At 39.6% G+C, this 22,225-nt stretch overlaps 1 protein-coding gene across 1 annotated transcript; it reads left to right on the forward strand.

Annotated features, from left to right (window-relative positions):
* Positions 1-5,520: 5,520 nt before the first annotated feature.
* f13a1b (coagulation factor XIII, A1 polypeptide b) lies at positions 5,521-21,208 on the forward strand. Its single transcript, XM_047386297.1, has 15 exons — positions 5,521-5,663; positions 10,223-10,437; positions 11,297-11,485; positions 12,591-12,839; positions 12,920-13,038; positions 13,108-13,215; positions 13,325-13,499; positions 14,114-14,252; positions 15,107-15,210; positions 15,967-16,055; positions 16,231-16,384; positions 17,145-17,420; positions 18,724-18,884; positions 19,011-19,147; positions 19,629-21,208. Exons 2-15 carry the CDS (start codon positions 10,251-10,253, stop codon positions 19,768-19,770), a joined length of 2,229 nt encoding a protein of 742 aa, XP_047242253.1. The 5' UTR covers positions 5,521-5,663; positions 10,223-10,250; the 3' UTR covers positions 19,771-21,208.
* Positions 21,209-22,225: the final 1,017 nt, after the last annotated feature.

Consider the following 22,225-nt stretch of genomic DNA (forward strand, 5'->3'; position numbering starts at 1 on the left):
GCTAAGAGTTTTGCACTCAGTCAGGGCTTCTGAGGAAATTGTTGAATTGTTGAAAGAAAGCCAAAAGAGGCCTTGTTTACAGGTTGGCATAATCTTTTTAGGGGATATGGCAAACATGTGAAAAAAGAGCTCTAGTCAAATGAGACAAAAATGAAACTTTCTGTTGCACATGCAAATTGTTGTGTAAAGAAGGACAATTAACACCCTGAACACACCATCTGGTGTGGGAGCATCATGCTGTGGGGATGCTTTTTTCCGGCAGGGACATGGAAGCTGGTCAGAGCTGATGGGAAGTTGGATGGCTCCAAAAACATAATTATATTTAGGAAAACCAGCTAGAGGCTGCAAAAGACTTGAGACTGGAGCAGACATTCACCTTCAAGCAGGACAACGACCCTGAACATACAGCCTGTGCTACAATGGAATGGTTTAGATCACGGGTGTCCAAAGTCGGTCCTCGAGGGCCAGTGTCATGCATGTTTTAGATGTTTCCCTGCTTCAGCTCGCCTGATTTCCAATACTGGCTAATTAACAGGCTTTTGCTGAGCTGCAATCATCCGAATTAGGTGTGTTAAGCAGGGAAACATCTAAAACATGCAGGTTTGTTTATATCAACCCCTATATGGTTGATATCAAAGTTTATTCCTGTGTTGGAATGGTCCAGTCAAAGCCCTGACCTAAACAACCCAAAAGAGTTGGTGCATCAACCACCAGAAGTGGTTTCACAAAGCATTCAGTCAGTGTGGTTGAATACAAATATATGCCACACTTTTTATTTGTAAAAATATCAAAGACCAGGTCCATGTATCATTTCATTCTCACTTCAGAGTTATCCACTACTTTGTGTTGGTCTGTCACAAAAAATTCCCATAAATATCCAAAAGTTTGAGGTTGTAATGTGTCAAAATTTAAGAAAAGTTCAAAGGACTTTAATACTTTAACAAGGTACGCCAAGGGTTTTCGCTCGAACATTCTGCATTACAAATAATAAAGAGTGCAAAACTCTACCAGCTCACATTTATCCCCTTTGATTTATCACGTAGATTAACATCCGCACTTGGGATTAGTTTACCCCTGAAGTTAATGTCAGTTGGTAGAATAAGTGCTGATAGTGGCAATGAAAAACACACAATGCAGTGTTTTCTGATTAATTTAAGCGGAGGTTAGGGCAGTGCTTTTGTTGGTTCATAGACGAAGTTCAGTAAACAGTTCTTTTATTTATAAAATCTGTCTGACTCCGAGGTAAATGAAACTGCATTTCATGAGGTTCTTTGTGCTCCTGATGGAAATTCCTCCTCATGCTAGAAGCAAATGAAAGAGTAGTTGGGATTTTTTGTGTTGTGCTTGGGTGCATTACTTTACTAGCCTTGAACACTGATTCACTGCCAAAGTTGAGGAAAAAACATCTTAATACAGAGACTGAATGCAAGTTGCAAAAGCTTAATAGTAAATTAGAGATATCAGAGAAACTAATTTAGTATCATTCATAAGTAAGAGGGAACGACCAACTAAATCATGACAAGAACAGTGGTGGTAATCATATAAATTAAGTGATAGAAAAACAAGGTTTTTTAAGACAAAACACACAGTTCTTGGAAGCAGCCATTAGCTAAATTATTTTCCCTTTTCTCCAATAAAGTGATAATTTTCTTTTTAAGGTGTTCTGCAGCATCATTTGGCAGCTTTTTCATGTCTTTACACAAACTAATGTGGCCCTCCTTGTTCACATCTTCAGAATCAGAATCAGAATCAGAAAAGCTTTATTGCCAAGTACGTTTTTGGACATACAAGGAATTTGTTTTGGCGTAGTCGGTGCAATACAGTACAAATTAAACAGTACAAACATATCTACAATATAATATAAATATAAGTGCACAGTTTTAAGTGAGTGAGAGTAAATATAGAGCAGTATAAGATGCAAGAGCAATACAACAGTGCAGGTGATCATTGTGCAAGTAAAGCAGTGCAAGTAAGCAGGAGTCCAAGCTGAGCGTTAATGTAACACATAGAGTTACAGGTTACAGGTGTCCTGTCAGCAAAAACAGGGGGGTTGTGGGGGAAAGGGAGAGTGTCAGTGTGGTTTCCGGGCTTTGTTAACCAGGCTGGTGGCAGATGGGAAAAAACTGTTCTTGTGGCGTGAGGTTTTGGTCCGGATGGACCGCAGCCTCCTGCCAGAGGGGAGAGTCTCAAAGAGTCTGTGACCGGGGTGGGAGGGATCAGCCAGAATCTTCCCTGCCCGCTTGCAGTTCTTTTGAAATATACACATCATGATACCAATTTTGTTTTTTTTTTTGACTTGAGATAGGTTTACAAACCTTTAATGACATTATAACAAACCTCTATGCTACATTTGGAATTTCTTTGGAACAGTATGATTAAGCCCCTCATTTACAAGGACAATGCAGGCATATTTAAGGGTTCTGTTTGGTTTCATTTGGTGTATCTGACTGGATAAAATCCAAGTAACCGAAGTAATTTTTTGCAGGGCTTTTCTATAATGACCTCTGTAGAGGTTTTTCTAAAACCAAATAATTTGACAGGGTGATTGTTTTTAAAGTACTAAATAATAGCCCTGGGTTCTAACAATGACCCTGTCCCAATACTTGCACTTCCACCCTTGTGTCCCTGAATTGCGTGTTCCCATTGATGGGTTCGAGTGCGTAGTGTGTCCCAATTCTCCAGAGTGGTCCTTAGCCCCGCCTCCTTTGTGCCCTCAATCTACACTTCGGCGAAGCCCGCATCTAAGCGGACTTCGCCGAAGTATATTACCCCCAATTCACTGTTGCAGATTACGTTCTGAGCAAAAACCAATCACAACCGTCAACGTAATCAACCATCAAATCAGAATAATAAGAACTGAAACTTTAGACAGCAAGCTGACAAATATATTCTTTTACTGGTTTTCCAGGCTCAACATTGTAAGATACCAGTGGGTTCAGAGTGAGTCTGGGCAGTCAGTAGGCCATAACACTGAAGTTACCTTTCAAACAAACACTGACATGGCGAGAGTCTGGTGTATAAGCCTCCTTCGCTTCCTGCGCTTTATTCTCCTTAAAACAATTGCTTGTTGCAGTTTTAAAGAGTTTTTTTTAGCAGCAAGACTGAAAACAGCGCTGGTTCCCACCCTTTTTGATGTTGCAGTTACGGTGCAGAGCTGCAAGTCGATGACGTAACTCTACTGTCCCAATTCTCCAATTTTGCACGCTTGTAACCTGCGCACTTCAACCCCTACATGCACTTGTACAAAGTAAACACTTCATAGAGGGGCGTAGGGTGTAGTGTGGGTATTGAGACATGGCCAATGTCATTATCCTAGGCTGGTTTGTCATTTTTCCTGTGTTGTTTTCCCAGGCCTGCAGGACGGCTCATATTGTCCAACTTGCTGGTGGCTTCTAGTTTTGGTAACTGCTATGATCCTAGATCTCAATGATGTATTTAAAATAGTTAATCATAACATTTGATTGAGAGACTGGAAAAGTGGGCAGGATTATCTGTTATTGGGCTAAATTGATTTGGATCTTATTTGACAGAGCAAGACTAGTTTGTGTCATTAGATAATTAGAAATAAGATCAAACTAAGATCCGATGTGAGGTACCTCTAGGCTCCATTCTTGGGCCTTTTTAATTTAACATCTATATGATCCCACTAGCTCAGATTATGGAGTTCTGCTATATCTCCTACAATATCAATGCTTGTAACATAAAACCTTGCATTTCTGTGTCACACCTTGACAATAGTCCACTACAGTTGCTCAGTCAGTTTGTCCATGAGTGGATGGATCAGGATTTGCTTTTAATGCAGAAAAGACATAAGTCATTGTCATTTGTCCTAAAGTGTAGGGTTAGAAATCAGAGCTCAATTAGAATCCACAAGGCTAAAGATCACAGAGCGAGCAAAATACCTAAGTGTCATCATGTCATCACCAACTAAATAAAGTCTATTAATAGCATGTAGAAAAACAGGTGCATCATTTTATTTGTAGTAAATTAGATTATTGTAAAGGTGTCTAAACAGGTCTCTCATCCGAAGTGGTGTTCCTAGAGTCCTGACCAACACCAGGAAATGGGTCATAATAAACGAGTCCTTAAATCACTTCACTGGCCTCTTGTTAGTAAAAGAATAGAATAAAAAATGTGGTTAATGGTCTATAAGGGAATGAATAGACTTGGGCCTAAACACAATTCAAAGTTCCTGCTCAGGTATAAACCATGTAGAACCCTTAGGTCATCATCGACCTTTTCACTCTGTTTTTTCAGGATGAGAACAAAACAAGGGGAGGCACAACTTTGCTTTAATGCTCAGCTCTGGTACCAACTTTCCGGACCACAAGACAGCTGCTGGCTCCTTTAAATCAGGACTTAAAATATTTCAATTTACTCCAACTCACCTATATCTGTCAGAGGTTGTTTTATTATTTCAAATCTATCATGTCTTAACTTTTTATTTGCTTAAATTTAATCTTTGTTAAGACAAGAAAAAAAAAGCCCTAAGGACTCTAAACTACACAAGGGAGGAGGACTAGACAAACTAAGAGAGCAAACACCTAAAAGGGGTTCAGCAAGGTTTCTGTGGAAATGATAACAAATTTCAAATAAAAACACGAACATAGTAAACATATGATTAAAAGCCGCACCACCATCAAACGTGAATAACACCTGTGACTGGGAATCAAACCCGAAAAACAAGCACGGCTTCAAAGTTTACTTAGTCGGTCAGTCAGACATACTGAATAAATACATGACACATATTACACAACATCTTTTAATACCGTAACCTAAAAGTAGATGCCAAACATCAGGGTCTGCAGGGTCAAACCACATGCATCTTACCAGAAATGTCCAAAATTAAAACTTCCAAAAAATCCCCTGACTGCAAAATTGCTTGTGCAAATGATAATAAATGCAAAAATGTGCTAAGAAACCTTTTGAGAAGTGCTAACAAAGTATTTTTGATTTAAACCAACCATGTAGTGTTAGTGGCCAACAAGAGTCTGGACCTGATCAATGTTTTATTCACTGTCTTCGTGCCTTACTGGGACCCAGGAGAGAAAAACCAGCTGGATCATGTTGAATAACAGTTGAATTGCCACAATCATATGCATATTCTTTTATTTTCTTTAATTGAGCAGTTGTCAGGACCATATTCTTCAATGTCCATTGTGGTGTTCTCTTTGCCTTTTCTCCTTGTGGAATTAGTCAGAATTTGTATTGTAAAATATATGGTTACATTCTCTAACTTAAGAGGGAAACTTGTCCAGATCATGTCCCCAGTCCCCGACTTCTGTTTATCATTTTGTGCCAGTACTGTCTTTTGTAATCAGTATGCCTGGTATAACAGATACAGGCAAGTGCTGGTACAGAAATCCAGAGTGTGGAAAGACAGTCCCAAAATAAGTTAAAGTAACAGAGACTTTATCTGAGTGAGTTTATTGGTCTGAGGCTGGGGGTTATCCAGAGATGGTCCAGCCCACATCCTGCTGCAAACAACTACAGCAACATACACACACGAACACACTTGGACCTCTTCCTTGGCTCTGTTGGCTTTATAAGCAAAGACAGAAGACTCCTGGAATAGCAGCAGCGGATCAACTCCACCCACAAGCAGCTTCTCTCTACAACTCCAGCTGAGGTGCATCCACACCACAGACACTATAGCCTGGCTGGTAAGTAAATACCCTAATTTGCTACAAGTTTAGTTACTTTTTAGTTTACCACTGCCTCATGAGAAGATGCAAGTGAAATTACTGATACATCTAAAAGTGACTTAAAAACGTTTGGAGTTAGCTGAAGGCTTTTTGCAGTTGTGTGTGTGCCGTTACTGCCAAATAATGACTTTCAAGAAATCATGCCTCTCAAAATTAATTACAAAATGAATTTCAGGACCCAGTTGTAACATCCGAAGTATGCCATCTTATTACAGCAATAAAAGCAAGCATTTTCATCTTGAATTATGAAACGTAGTATGTGTTTAATGTTGAATTTGGAGCAGATGCTCCACTATGAAGGAACAGATGTTTTCCTCAGAGAAAAACTCCTCATGACGAAAAACTGTGCAAAACCAATCAATTGATGTTGGAAGAATAACTTTTTCCACTAAAGTTGTTTTATAAACTATTTAGCGAATGCCTGTAGATAAAAACACAATTATTTTTTAACTTAGCCTATACTAAGGATAATATTGAATCTGTATTGGAAATATTTTCAAAAAAAGTCAGCCAGTCAGTCATTTTCTATACCGCTTCTTCCATAGTGGGTCGCGGTGAAGCTGGTGCCTATCTCCAGCAGTATGTCGATGGAAGGCAGGGTACACCCTGGACAGGTCGCCTGTACATCGCAGGGCAACACACAAACAACCGAGCACACACACACATTCACGGGCAATTTAGAAAGACCAATTAACCTAACAGGCATGTGTTTGGACTGTGGGAAGAAGCTGGAGTACCCAGTGAGAACACATGCATGCACAGGGAGAACATGCAAACTCCATGCAGAAAGACCTCCGGTCGGGAGTGGAACCAGGTCCTTCTTGCTGCAAGGCAACAGTGCTACCAACTGCGCCACCATGCACCCAGTTTTCAAAAAAGTATTATACAAATATATACATTTGAGGTAACTGATGGCAAAGCGGTCCTAAATGTTACTGCCTTGTCCAACACCATACCAGTGGATTGTAGTTCTATGCTACAGTTGCAGTAGTGCATGCGTGGGTTCTCTCCGGGTACTCCGGCTTCCTCCCACAGTCCAAAGACATGCCTGTTAGGTTAATTGGTCTCTCTAAATTGCCCTTAAGTGTGAATGAGTGTGTGCTTGGTTGTTTGTCCTGTATGTCTCTGTGGTTGCCCTGTGATGGATTGATGACCTGTCCAGGGTGTACCGCCCATAGACTGCTGGAGATAGGCACCAGCTTCCCTGTGACCCACTATGGAATAAGTGGTAGAAAATGACTGACTTTAGGTTAAACCAATGCACCCAAAACCCAAATGACTAGTATGATGACTGAAAATACTGGCAGGTTCATCCTTAGCCCAGTCTGTTTATATGCCATGCAGGATAAACAAAGAGCAACAGTGTGCTCAATGTGATTCATTAAATCCAAAGAACATAAAGCACGGCTATAATTACCTCAGCCCACATGAGGTTCACATGTTTCCAGCTGGCAGAGGAGGCCAGAAGGGCACGAAGCTGCAGCTTTGATGATGACAGGAATATGTTCCAAGTTTGGAGAGAACCATCAAACAATAAAAGCTGTTATTTTATGCAGAGCGCTTTCAGCTTCCAACTGGTGGGGCAAACACCTGGCTAAGAGCAGCTATATAATGTGGGTGTGACATGGAGACGATGCCTGGTTTGGGACGATGTCTAGATGCATTAGTCATCATTTAAGACAGTGAGAGCTCTGTTTTCTAAAAAAATAAATAATAACCACCAGAGCCACAGATATGGGCCTTTGGGATGCCTCGACAGAAAAGGAAAAACACGCAAACCGGCCAAAAGCTTTCAGCGTGTCAAACCTTCATGAATCATTATGAATAAAAGTCTAGTTTTAATTAGCAGAACCATATATTGTGGGTTTGACTAGGATCACTTTAGACTGAAGCCAAACAGGACAACAGATTGCTCCATAAAGAGACTGCAGGCTTCTACAAAGACTCATCTGCTGCCAAAAGTGATAAAATGCTGCATTTAAGAACACAATATGATGCAATGACAATCATACAATTTAGCAAGAATAACTCGTTTAACCAAGCAGAACCAGGAACAGAAATACTTACAAAAATATTGTGAGTTTATAGCATTGGTTAAAAGAAGATGGAGACACAATACATACAGAGCAATGTAAAAGTATTTATAAGCCCTGGAACTTTTTTACCTTTGGTCATGTTACAACCACAAATTTCAATGTATTTTTAGACCAGTATAAAGCATAATTGTAAAGGGAAATGGAAAGGAAACAGGATTTTCTCATGTTTTCATGAATAAATCTGTAAGTATAATGTGCTTTGGTATTCAGCCACCTGAGTTAGTTTACAACCACCTTTCATTGCACTAGTCTTTTGGAACATGTCTCTATCTGCTTTGCATATCTAAAGCCTGACAATTGTGTAAATGTTTGTTTGCAAAATAGCTTAAGTTCAGTCAGATTACCTTGTTAAGGTCAATATTTAGGTCTGGTCACAAATACGTTTTGGTTTGGACTTTGACTGGGTCATTCTGACACTCATTTTGAACTAAACCATCTTATTGTTGCTCTGCCTGTATGCTTAGGGTTGTTTTCCTGCTGGAAGGTGAACCTCCACCACAAAGCTTCAAAAGCAAGTCTTTTGCAGCATCTAACAGCTTTTCTTTCAGGATTGCCCCGCTAACCCTTTTCCACTAGTCCCTGTTTGGATGCGATTCCAACCACGCCAACCTGTGCTGAAAACGTGATGTCAGAAGACTGTCTTTCATTGAGCTGGTTGGGGGTTTCTAGTCACAGCATATTTTAATAATTAAAATTTTCAGTCTTTGTAAATAAGCTAATTATATATATATGACCAATATAGCAGGCTAACATTAGGTAGTGTTATCTTACCCTCACACTCCTCTAGCTCTCACCCTTCAGTTTGATGCCACTCCATAGCTCTTCGCCCTCTCTCCTCTACTTATTCAGAGTGTTTCGTCTTGCTGCCTGCAGCCTTCTCTGGCTCTTCTTTCACTCTGAGTCTGACAGCAGCCATAGACTGAGCATCAGTCAAGGCTGTTGATGTGTTTGTGTCAACTACAAATCACATCACGTTACCTTTTCGAAACCGAGGGGCCGCCTTGCTATTATCGATCCAGCCAACACTGAGATGTTACTCAAATATAATGAAAAACGACCTGACCCGAGTCGAGTAGAGTAGTTACTAATGGAAAAGGGACACCCTACTCATCAACTGTTAATAATTTCCCCACATCCCCACTGCATGATGCTGCCATCAGCATGTGTCATCATGGGGATAATGTCTTCAGGGCGTTAGTTTTGGGGTAACATAAATATTTTGTAAAGTTCTATTTTGGTCACATCTGACCAGATCACGTTCGACATGTTTGCTGTGTCCTCTACATGGCTTGTGGCAAACAGTAAAAGATGTTTGAAGCTGTGTTGTACATTGTAGGCAATGGATTGAACAGTGCTCCATTGAAGGCTTGGGATATTGTTTTATAACCTAACCCTGTTTTAAAATTCTCCACAAATTTCTCCCTGACCTGTCTGCTGTGTTGTTTGGACTTAATGATGCTGTTTGTTTTTTAATGTTCTCTAACAAACCTCTGAGGCCTTCACAGAACAGCTGGATTTTTACTTAGGGGCACCAGAGTAAAGAGTAAAGCATGCCACACAGACATTTTTTTTATTCATTGAACAACCATGTATCCTTCCATTTCACAAATACTGTACTACTTTGTGTTGGTCTATCAGATAAGATCCAAATAAGACATATTGAGGTCTATGGTTTTAATAAGGTAATAAGGTTACCATTATTCTCACCGCAGCACAAAAGTAGGAGTTTGAAATTCTTATTAGTTGTGAGGAACAAGTTATGATCTTTTAATAGATTTTTGTCCTGTTGCAACCGTTAATGCAGATAACTATGCAGCAACTGTGTTAGGTTGTTTTCCACGTTCACGTTGCTTAGAGGTTCGCTTTAACATTCATGGATAATTGGCAACATGGTGAATCTACCTCCAAGACTGAGTATCAATTGCTTATATACATCAATAAGAAGTAAAAGGAAGTACAAAAAACATTGCAATACATTGATATTAATTCATCTTTACACTTCTTCCTATGTTGTTTCTTAAAGCTTACAGTTGTTTCTAATTAGAGATAGTTGGGTGAAAAATGCTTATTAACAAAACATGCACTCTGCTCTACCCACAAAAACACAAAAAACAGTGACGGTGTTTTTCTGCAGCATACAGGAAGAGGAGGGACTGTAAACTGCTCTCCAGCAAAACCACAGACACATATGGGGACCACATGTAAAACAAAAGCATTGGAAACTGCCATTGGTTCATCACTGACTTTAACCTAAAAACTAAACATGGGTCTTGTTAATACCCCACCCATTAACCCCCACTTCTGTTTTTTAAACTTTTATTGCAATAATTCATTTTGACCAGTTAACAAACATACTACCTGCTGTCTGTCCAGCAGAATGGATGCAGCTAATCTCTGTCTCTGTTTACTCTCCTCTCCCAGCCTCACAGTGCTTCAAACTATCATCAAAATGTCTGACCAAGGAGCTACTCCTACCCCTTCCACTGCTCCCCCTCCTACCATCGGGCGTCCTCCCAAGGTGGACAGCCGGGGTCGAACCTCAGGTCCCATCGATAGCTCCAACCTTGAAGCTAAGGACATCCCAGAGATAGAGTACTTTGCAGCCCCTGGTCCGAGAGGATACCCTCCAATGACAGGTGAGGGCCTGAAACTGCAAGTACTACTATTTGCAGTAATAGTTAGGAACACATGAAAGTATACTTGACTTAAAATGTGTAGTAGAGATAGATTTGATGCAGAAGCATGACGAAGAAGACTGCCTTCTCAGACATTTTATCTTTGCTTTAAAGGACAGTCTGTCTTGCTTTGTGAGGATAGAGACTATTTCCTGTAAGTGACAGCTTTTCCATTAGTTTTTGGACATGATTGATGGATGAATGACCTGCAAACTGGATAAAGTGTGCAGACTTCCTGCTGTGGTTCACTGCAAGCGAAGATATTCAGATGTGTCAGACGTTTATGGATACACTAACTGGAATTTTGCCTGCCGGCAACCACATGTGAACATTCGGATCGAAACCCACAGAACTGATGCTTCTGATGAGAGCAGAACATTTACCAGAAAAACAGCTGAAGCACTTCAATGTTTTGGTTTTAAGGGTTCATTGGTTATAAATGTGTTTTCTGGTGAATGTGCTAAATGCACTTTAGATAATTGTTTACAAAAGAGTAATATTTTGACATTTGTCAGCAGATTTAATCTAATATAATTTTTAAAGTAATATTTGTTTCTCTCTCCTAAAGTTTTCCATATTCTTACCATTGTTTTTTGTAAATTGCTTCAGTTTTTGTTGGCTCTGCAGCGTCGTGTTCTCTTGTGGCAATACAAAAATTAAAAATAGCACAAGGAAGTTCATTTCAAGGGGTAAAATCAATAAATAATTGGTACAACAAAAATTGCTTACCTATAATTTTTTCTTGCTCATTGTTTCCCAGAACCTTTCTTCATGGTTTCAAGGCATCTTGCTTTCTGTCTCTGTGTCATTCCACATTCAGGATTCCTGGACATCTGGGATGTGGACATGATGAAGGGGCAAAATGAGAGCAATAAGATCGATCACCACACCAACCTGTACCACTCTGACAATCTCATCGTCCGCCGGGGTCAAGAGTTCCAGGTCAAGATCACTTTCAACCGTCCGTACAAACCTAACGAGGACAAGATTGCTGTTGAGTTTGTCATTGGTAAGATTTTCCAAACTAGAAGTCTCACAGCCGGACAGATTTTGCCAGGACTGCGTTAAAGTGGACAATAATTCATGGCAGGGAGATGTTTTTCAGTTCCCTGTACAGTTGTTAGGAACCTTGATAAAGATGTGTAAAAAGTCTTCAAAAAACATTTCTATTTTTATTGCAGGTGCAAAAGCTCACATGCAAATATTTTTTGAAATCCAACCTTATATTTGAGTGCATTTATTTAGTGGGGGAAAATGTGCCAAAATCAAGCAGCGCAGCACTTTTTGCCACCATGTTGAAGAACTTTTAATTAATAATCCATGACTTCCTGGGATATCAATATAACGTGACAGAGGGCCATTTTTTCTAGCCACTCTTCAAAATGGCTAAGACAAGGGAACATGCCATTTGGATAAGGTAAATATGTCTTGATCTTCATAAATAGGAAAATGGCTACACGACGATAGTGACTATTTATACTTAGCCATATCAACAGTCATAGAGATACGAACTTAAACCAGCAAGACTGAACAAGGTCCCAAGTCTATCTTACCACTGCACAAAGGGAGGAGGATTGTAAGAGAGGTTTAAAAATACTCTCCAAGTTCACTGTTGGACAACTGCTGCAAAGAGTGGCATCTTGGGGTTGCCAAGTCTCCATAGCAACAGACACTAACTAAATGCCAACCAGCTGTGAGGGAGCAATGCCAGGAACATAAGCTTTTCTGTCCTACAATCAAAAATGTAAACATCCACAAAGCATAGAATTAACCCTCCTCCATGGGGATCTCAGTCCCCTGAACTCAATTCTATAGAAAGCTCTTTGGGTAAGAGGACCAAGGACTTTGGACGATCTAGAATGATTGTGCAAACAGAAATGGTCCAAGATCCCTCTCTCTATATGTTTTCACCTTGTGCTCTCTACTAAACGACTGTGCACAAACTAAAGGCTGGGTTTTTTCTAATTTTGAGATATTCAGTTTGATATTTTTTAAGAGGAATAGAAGATTATTTATCTGAATGCTTTTTAAATGTGTTTAGCAGGCATACCAATAGCTGTGGATGTTTACTTATCCATGCCACAAAAACCTGCTAATGCATCCTGTTCACACAGGCTCCAACCCTCAGTACAGCAAGGGCACCTATATTCCTGTGTTTCCCACCAAGGCCCGTCAGAGCAACTGGGGAGGCCGCATCACACAGACCAATGAAAATGTGATCACCATGGGCATCACTCCAGCAGCCAGCTGCATTGTGGGGAAATATCACTTGTATATTGCAGTGCAGACGCCTTTTGGCATTCGCAGGACAAAGCGGGAGAACAGCCGAGATTTATATATCCTTTTCAATCCTTGGGCAGCAGGTTTGTTTAGACCATAATGTAGTAGGTTTGTTTTTTATATTCTTTTAATGTGCGACATGATTTTTTTTTTCTTCCCACAGATGATGCTGTGTTTCTGTATGATGAGGAAGAGAGGCAAGAGTGCGTGATGAATGAGATGGGGATCATCTATCACGGCGCTTACGACGACATTTCTGAGAGAAACTGGAACTATGGACAAGTAAGAGGAAAGTATATTAAGATATTCCTGATTTATTCAAGGGTCTATTTTCTTTGTTTTATCTCTTAGTTCAACTATGGAGTCCTGGATGCTTGTCTGTACATCATGGACAGGTCTGAGATGCCAATCACCAATAGAGGAGACCCCATTAAGGTGACAAGAAAGGCCTCTGCCATGGTGAGAAACTCTTGTGTCCTGCTAATTCCAAAATGACCAAATAATACTGTAAGTGTTATTGTCTGTTTGAAATGATAACAAATTACAAATCAGGCGATTTTCTCTCTAGCTGAACTCTCATGATGATGAGGGCGTGTTGGTGGGGAACTGGAGTGGTGACTACACCTACGGAGTGGCGCCCACTTCCTGGACCGGCAGCACTGACATCCTGCTCAGCTACGCTAGCAGCAAGATGCCCGTGAGCTACGCTCAGTGCTGGGTCTATGCTGCTGTCTTCAATACCTGTGAGATCTTGGTTTAAAGTGTCCAAGCATGACCCTCTGGCCCTACTCAACGTTTTAGTTTCCATTAGATGTCCACTAGAATAAAAAAACAGCACACATCTGTTGGCTTTACACTTCCAGAAAATTGAAAAGAAAGAATTGAAAGCTTTGAGCCCTTGTCATTAGTGTATCTTAGATCCTTTGGGTCCTCTTCATTGTGCTCTAAACCTATTTTCAAACTATTACTTACCTTGCCATGTGTTGCCATATCTGAAAAAGCTTCAGAAGTGTCCATCTCCAGTCCTCAAGGACACATGTCCTGCATGTTTTAGATATTCCCTGTTTCATTCAGAGGCGTTGAACCAGAAAAAGGATCTAAAACATACAGGACAGCGGCCAATGTCGACTGACTCTGTAATTTTGTTATATTGAAAAAAATAATAATCGTGTTTTCTTGTATTTTCAAACAAGAACTAAAAGCCCGAACTATACTTAGGCAACAGACAAAATAATATTTAGAAATTCGTGTGCACTTATATCAGGTTTAGACACCTTCTTTACCAAAATTAAAAGTGAAGAAAAGTAATGGATGACATAGATATCTATTAAGATTAGGTCATATTTCTGTGTTCCAGTCCTGCGCTGTCTGGGTATCCCATCCAGGGTTGTCACCAACTACTACTCTGCTCATGATAACGATGGAAACCTGAAGATAGACATAATCCTGAACGATAATGGCAGAATTGATCGAAACCGCACCAAGGATTCTATCTGGTACCAAATGCTCCTTTCAGATATCTTTAAATTAAATCTTTTCTTGAATTTCTTTAGATCGAGGCATGAAGTCTTGCTTATCAAGATCTTTTAGCCTATTTCCTGTTGTCATACAGGTCTTGTTTATGTGATTTCTTGATTCTACAGGTTTGGAAGTATTCAGGCCTGTGTGTGACTAGTGAACATGAAACCAGTTAAATTTGGTTGATTGTAGTTAATTCATTATTTAATAAATGAGTTTTTACTGCCTCCACATAAGGCCAGGTTAGTTTGAATGTTTTTTTTCCTAAGTAATGGAAATAGTGATGTAACCTGTTGATTACGTTTTTATGCCACTGTATTCCTGGTTTACAATCATACTTGCAGTTCATTAAATATTCTTCTCTACTTTCCTTATTAAGAAGTTTCTGTTGGAAGGAAAGATCCATGTGCGGGAACATCTAGTCACAGTTAATTAACTGTCAGTAATTGCTACCAAAAGGCCACTTAGGGCAAATCAGTTACCAAATAGTAACGCCGCCAAAATTTGAGAATGGCTCAGTAAGTTACAATTTATAAATCGCAATCATGAGAAACTCAAGACCATACTGTTTTATTTTGTTTTTGTATCCAGTAATAATTGGTCAGATATTCTGGGACAATTAAGTTTCCTTTTAAGATATTCTAAGCGCATTCATCTCACATGCTTTAGTTACTCGGGTCTATTTTTAGTGATGGGAAATGTCTGAGCTGAACTTTTCACTCTGTGGTTACTCATGTAGAAAAAACCAGTGATGACAGACAAGGCCTTGTGTAAGAAAGACTCAAAGTTAGACCTTTTCACACTTTGATGTAAAACATTTGGTCTTTCTCAGGAACTATCACTGCTGGAATGAATGCTACATGTCCAGACCAGACCTCCCTCCAGGTTTTGGAGGCTGGCAGGTTGTGGATGCAACACCACAAGAAACCAGCGACGGTAAATTGTTTGGCTTGAAACTATTGTACAGTGCCCTTCCCAGTTATTGGCCTAAAAATATAACTTAAAATAAAGTAATCACATGTTGCAGTAGCTTATGTGTTAAGTAGCTCAAAATGAACCCTTTTTTAAAAATATGAGTTTTAATTTGAATGTGTTTGTGAGGTGGGGAAAAAATCCAACATTTGGAAACCCAATCTTCGCATTTTGCAGCCCTGCTGTTTCGTCGAACATTTCACCTAGCTAACAGAGGGTCTATTATTCTGTTAAACGACTCAATGCCAGCTCATTCTTAGTTTTCTGGGCACCAGTCTTTACTGAAAAAATGTCCTGGGGTTTTAAAGAGTTTATGATAACTCTAACAAGGTTTTTGTATGAATGAGATACTTGTACGACAACAGATTGTCTTCAATCAGAGGCTTCTTCAGATCTGCTGCAAGACAGACCGCTACAGGAGATCCTTCCTGCTCACAGCCATCAGCATCTACAACGGCTCTTTGAAGAAACCTGCATAATATGAGCTACAACATTTAATTTTCCTTTGGGATTAATAAAGTACTTTTGAGCTGAATTGAACTGAATATACCTGCAATAAAGGATTCATTTATTTTAAGGTGTTTTACACATCTCCTCCAGGGGTGCCGATAAGTGTGGAATCTCCAGTACTTTGCTTTACAACAAGGCATATTTTGACCCTTAATGAATGTGAATGCTTGTGTACTGATTGCTGTCCTTCTTTCTGCTTTATTTGCGCAGGAATGTACAGATGTGGACCTGCATCAGTCCTGGCCATCAAACATGGAGAGATTTGCTTCCCATTTGATGCAGCCTTTGTGTTTGCTGAGGTTAGTTTATTCAGCACTACGGCCTTTGAGAAGTATTTGAACGTTCTGCAAAATTACGGTAAAAGGAAATATTTTCATCATCCATCACTTGTCATGTTTTGTTACCAGCAGGCAGATCAGCAGAGGTCAGACCCAGTTCAGCCGTTATTTGTTTTCCTGTCCTTCCTCCATGCAGGTCAACAGTGACGTCGTGTTTTACTCACGGAAGAACGACGGGACCATGGAGCCGGTCAAAGTGAACCAAACTCACGTGGGTCGCATGGTTTTGACAAAAGCTGCTGGAAGCGAGGGTCGTCGAGACCTCATTGATCAATACAAGTTTCCTGAAGGTCAGTGACCACATCGAACACATGTGCCAGTGTTAAACGGAGCAGCAGAACCTTGTTTTCCCTGCTGCTGCTTCTGATTTAATACACAGACCTCGCCCAAGGCATTTTTAAGGAGTTTCAAATTAACCACCCATCACAGCTGAAATGTAAGAGTGCACATATGAATAAATTTACCCTGATGCATAATGACTCAAACTGACAGAAGAGAAAAAGTAAAGTGATAACAGTAAATGCTTCCTTTCTGCTGATGGATTCAGTCGGATTTGTCAAGTCCAACAAGTTGAGGCAGTGGATGAAATCCAAGGGTGACTATAGTAGTAGTTATCTTGCAATCGGAAGGTTGTGGGTTTGACTACAGCTTCCCTTTGTAACATGTCGATATCTCCCTGGGCAAGGGACTTAACCCCAAGTTGCCTACAGATCAGCTCAGTGGTGTGAATGTGTGGCTGTTCGTGAATGTAGCTATAGTGTTTGTACTGCAAAAGCACTAAATAAATTCGGTCCATTTACCATCAAAAGCATCAGTGTTTGAACGTCCTGCTGCTCTGATTAAAATGCTGCGTGTCTCACATAAATCTTTTTGTATTATTTTATATATTGGAATCATTCTGACTTAGTATTTTGGATTAGACCAATTTGTCCACAGCTTTGTTAATAACTGCCTCTTGATAATCCAAAGCCTTTTCCCATGTAACATAAAATCAAACCCTCAAATATGGCAAACATTGTACACATGCTAAAATACCTCAGTCCAACACAGGGAGCCCAGAGGAGCGGACTGTCCTGGAAAAGGCAGAGGGGTTCGGCTGTAAACGGGAGAAGTCCACCCCCCCTGTGGCTGATGTGGACGTGGTGCTGCCCACCCTGGAGATCAGTGTTGGTGATGACTTTGAGTTAAGTGTGGAGTTCATAAACTGCAGCGACCAGAAGCGCACCGTGGATGCCTACATCAGTGGGAGTGTGGTGTATTATACTGGAGTCTCCGGCAAAGAGTTCCTGTTAAAGACCCCCACTGTGACCATTCAGGCCCAAAAGAGTGAGTAGTGGGAGACATGAGGAGAGGACGGGGGGGCTCAAGATTAACAAAAAACAAAGAGTTGATGACACAACACAAAACAAAAACAAGAATTGGGTGCACGCAAGTTTGATTGATTCAACATATAGGCTCAAATATATACATACACCCCCATTAGTATGTTGATAAATGTCCTTTAAATAGTTGCTCCTTTACCACATGCTTTTTGTAGCCATCAATAAGCTTCAGGGATATTTCTGGCTCTAAAAGTCGGTCAAACACCGCCAAATAAACCAGAAATAGTAACAGTTGCAATAGTGATTTCACTTGAATAATATTCTTTTATATCTTACCTTTACACAGGTACCAAAAGTTTGAATGTAGCCCTTATAACTGTGGCGCTAAATTTGATTTATTTAAGTTATGTAAGTTCAGGTGGAAATTGATCTAAAACCCCTCAGGGCTTAACAGGGGAATGGTGTTTGGGTGTTACTGTTGGAACACCAAGTTGTGTCTAAATTTCAACCATCTCACCCAAACTGTCACTATCAAATGAAGGAAGATTGACTCACCCCTTGGAAACCAACATATTTGCATCAAATGACTACACCTGCCACATGTATTCTACTGATGGCTGCTAATGGACATTTTACACCTATCAAGGATTGTACTGGGGGCGCTTTGCCCTCAATTACCAATCAGAGTTATGTCCAGTTATTTGTCATCTTGTCAGTTTGCATACTTTATACCTAAACTCTTGTTTTGTTTGTGCTAAATTCAAATGAACAATCTCCACTTAATTTGGGATCTACTTGATAGCAAAACATATAATATTATAATGTATTTTCATATAATTGTAAATAAATTCAGGCAGTAAAGGGTTTAAGATGTTCAAATGTTTTCTGGTCAACAAGACAAAGATTTTGCCACAATGAGTGGAAACATTTTTGGTGGGGTGAATCTTTAAAACCTAAATAAAAACTGTACCTACTGTCATGCACAGTGGTGGCAGCATCATGCTGTGGGCCTGTTTTGCTGCCTGTGCTACTGGTGCTTTGCACAAAGTGAGTGGAAACCTGACCTCAACCCTATTGAAAATATGCCCAGTAGCCAGGTCCATGGTAGACAACCAATGAGTTTAATCAATTACACCAGAAGCATACATCTTTCTGCAACCTGTTAAGGACCATTTAACCAAGTATTTATAATATACAATGTATTTATAGTTAATTTATTCTGGATATATAGAAGTCAATAATTAATAAGAGATTAATTCTAATGACACGTGTATGTAAACGTCTGACCATATCTCTAATTGTTGCAGGCGTGAAGGAGTTGATGACAGTTGAGTCGAGGAGCTACATGGATCATCTGGTGGATCAGGCTAACCTCCACTTCATTGTCACTGGGAAGATCAGAGAAACTGGCCGCATCGTGACTGCCATGAAAGTCATCGCCCTGCACAATCCCAAACTCACTGTCGAGGTATGAAGTGATCCTTTCTGCTGATCCAGTAAGAATCTATCTGAATTTTTTCTTTTTTGTTATGAACAAAAACGTTTTCCACGTTGACTTTGTGAGGTTTTCGTATGTTTCCTGTATGTGCTCCAGCTGACTGGCAGCGGCAAATTGAACGAAGAGATGATGGCCACTGTGCAGTTTACAAACCCCTTCTCCATCAACCTCGAGAGCGTCTACCTCCGCATGGAAGGACCAGGAGTCATGGAGCCCAAATCTAGATATTATAGGTGAGACTGACAAGAAACAGATGAGTTTTTCTTTAAATAAAACACTTCAACAATACATATTTTAATTTGCAGCCATGGTCTGGCACGTTTATCCATACCAATAAATATATCTTTATATGTAATTTTCTCCTGAAGTTACTGTTAAATAAGTGTCCGAATCTTATGCTGTTTCCAAAAATACCATATATGTTGTACATGAGGGAATAGTGGAGGAATCTAGGATTCAAAGTAAGAATATGGACCACACCTTTCAAAATAAATGACATAGAAAATGTGTACGTCATTAGTTCAAAATACAATTTTAATAGTTTTTTTCTGTTCATAATATTTCATCGTATTCTAAATACTTGATCTGGCTACTAAACTATGAGATACAATGATGAGTTATGCTTCTGAGTCTTGATTCAAAATTTCCAAACTATATATCCTCTGAAAGCAGTCCAGTGTGTCTGGTATGTAATTCAAGCCATTCTGTTCACAGTCTGATCCCAGGAGGCTCCTCTCTGACCTGGACTGAACCGTTTACCCCACAGAGGGCTGGCAAAACCAGACTGTTTGCTACTCTGGATTGTTCTGGTCTCAGACAGGTCTGCGGCCAGGCATCCATCACCATCGATGTCTGAAGACAACCAAAAGATTACTGATAGTTAAAGCATACGGTGCTGTGCAAAAGCTTAAAAACAGTCCTAATTTCTTTATAATTAGCTGAAATAAGTAAAAAAGCAACCATGGTCTGGAGAAAAGCTTCAGAAAGCATGGATGACTTTTAATATGGGCACCTTTACAAGATGACAATCTCTCAAAACATGAATAAACATGATAGATGACTCAAAATGTTTTTACAGATACGTACTTCAGCGTAATTATTGACATATAGCATAGAAATATAAGACCTCAGTAAGAATAGCTTTAGCATCTATATTAACAGTGATGGATGTTTGAACATATTGAAAACGCTAATTAGTCATAAAAATAGCCAGTGTAGTCAGATGCCTTATACACAGGAAAGTACAGTCAGAAATAGATTTTAAAAATAAATGAGATTTTTACCATTAACATAATGAAAATTCACAAACAATTTATAAATCTTTACCATATTTGCTTCTAGCGCCATTTTTAAGTGTTTTCATTTGGCCACTGGAGGGCAAAATAACTGACAAGAAAAAGACAAATTTAGCATTTACATCTCATTGCACATGTTAACAGGAAGTGTTGTCTTTTTCACTATGCAGCAAACTATAGTAGGTTGTTATATACAATCTCTATGCATATCAGAGCTTCCAATTTATTTTCTATGTGCTTGCTACAACACAAAGAGTTTTCAAATACTGAATACATATAATAAATGTAAAACAGACAAAAAGTATTTTATATTTTCGTCATCGCATTTAATTTCATATTTTTAATATACATCAAAGCTGCAGTAGGGCGTTCTGAGAAAACCTGGACTGAAAATTTGAACAAGCACACCTCACAGGTCCCTCCCCCTTGCTCTCTGCTGTGCTACAGCCCTCCCTCCACAGCTCCTCCCGCACAAAGGAGCCTGCGGTGAACGCACAGCTTGGTCATCGGTCTTCTTCTGCAGTTTTCCAGTAACGTTATGTTGTTTATCTGCCATTAGCACAGCTGCAGCATACCGGCAATCTTTGACTTGAACGACGGTACACTGTGGAGGGAGGGGTGTGAGCAATGCTTACACAAGCATGATTGACAATGCTAAGACATTCTTCCTGGCTCTGATTGGTTGTTTCTGACAGGGAGCGGTGTATTTCTGCAAATTGCAGTAGGACCACTGAGAGGAGCCAGAGGAGCTTGATTTTTTTCACAGATTATCTGTCTCACATTCTACTGTCAGGACATAGTGACACTTTTAACAAATATGTAGAAAAATTAACTGTTACAAAAGTTATCTACTGCAGCTTCCAAGTACCCCCATTCATACTTCTCTGTATTTCTATACAGTCAACCCTATATTTAAATAAATCATTGTTAACAGCTGTCACTGTTTTTCCTTTACCTGGGAATTAATAGACAAATCAAACTAATAAAATATTAACATCAGCGACATGTGGTGTTTGTTATTTGTACCATATTAGACTATGTGTGTGAGTGTGTGTGAGTGAGTGAGAGAGAATGTGGGGAAATAAAGATTGATAAAAGTCACTTAGCAGGTTGAGCTGACATAAGAAAACTCAATCATTAACCCTCAATTGGATACCAGCTGCTTTAAATGACTGTCCATAGACCAGCCAGTATTACTGGTTATAAAAAAAATCAAATCAGTCATATAACCTAAAGTACAATAATCCTATTGAGCGCATTACACCTTTACAGTTAAAAACATTCTACATAAAGGGTTTCTTGTATTTTTAGGATCAATAATCTAAATTAAGCAAATTCCAAAAAAGGGTGCGAGATCACTGATCACTTTCCAGCTTTATTGTGCAAACTTCATGGACAGTAATGTGTCAACACCATCTGTGTCTTTATCAGAGATGTTTGAAAAGTTACTCTCCATGAAAAATATTACTTAATAAAGCAAAGCCCACCTGGAAGAAGGGGGGAAAATTGAAAAAATGGCGTCTCAAAGAGGTTTATTTAAAAACTAAGAAACTTAATGTTGTGTTAGACGCTAGTCAGACCTTCACTTTGCCATTTTGTACCTTTGCAGATTGGTTGTTTTCTTACCCAACTATTTCATGTACAAAATGGTGCTGCCCACTGAACAACGTTTCCCAGTCACCATGCACATATTTGGACAACTCATTTTGACAACCAACCCGCATCTCCTCACTGACTTTACATGTAAGAAATGCACTATAAGTGATTGAGGGCACAACTGAGGCTTAGAAAGGTGTCCCTTTTTTAAATATTTTTACTTTTTATTGTCGTTCATGAACCCCTCGTCCTAACTGCACCCTGGGAAATTGCATATAATGCTCATATTATAAGCCGCCACTGTTCATAGGTATGAATTGATCTGGACGATGCCAATCAAATATTTATCACAACCGCAGCTCCAAGCAGGGTGATCAGCCCTTTTCCTGACTTGGTGGAGTCAGACATCTTTGTTGGAGA

This window comes from Girardinichthys multiradiatus, chromosome 14 (assembly GCF_021462225.1).
Source record: "Girardinichthys multiradiatus isolate DD_20200921_A chromosome 14, DD_fGirMul_XY1, whole genome shotgun sequence".
NCBI classification, from domain to species: Eukaryota; Metazoa; Chordata; class Actinopteri; order Cyprinodontiformes; family Goodeidae; genus Girardinichthys; species Girardinichthys multiradiatus.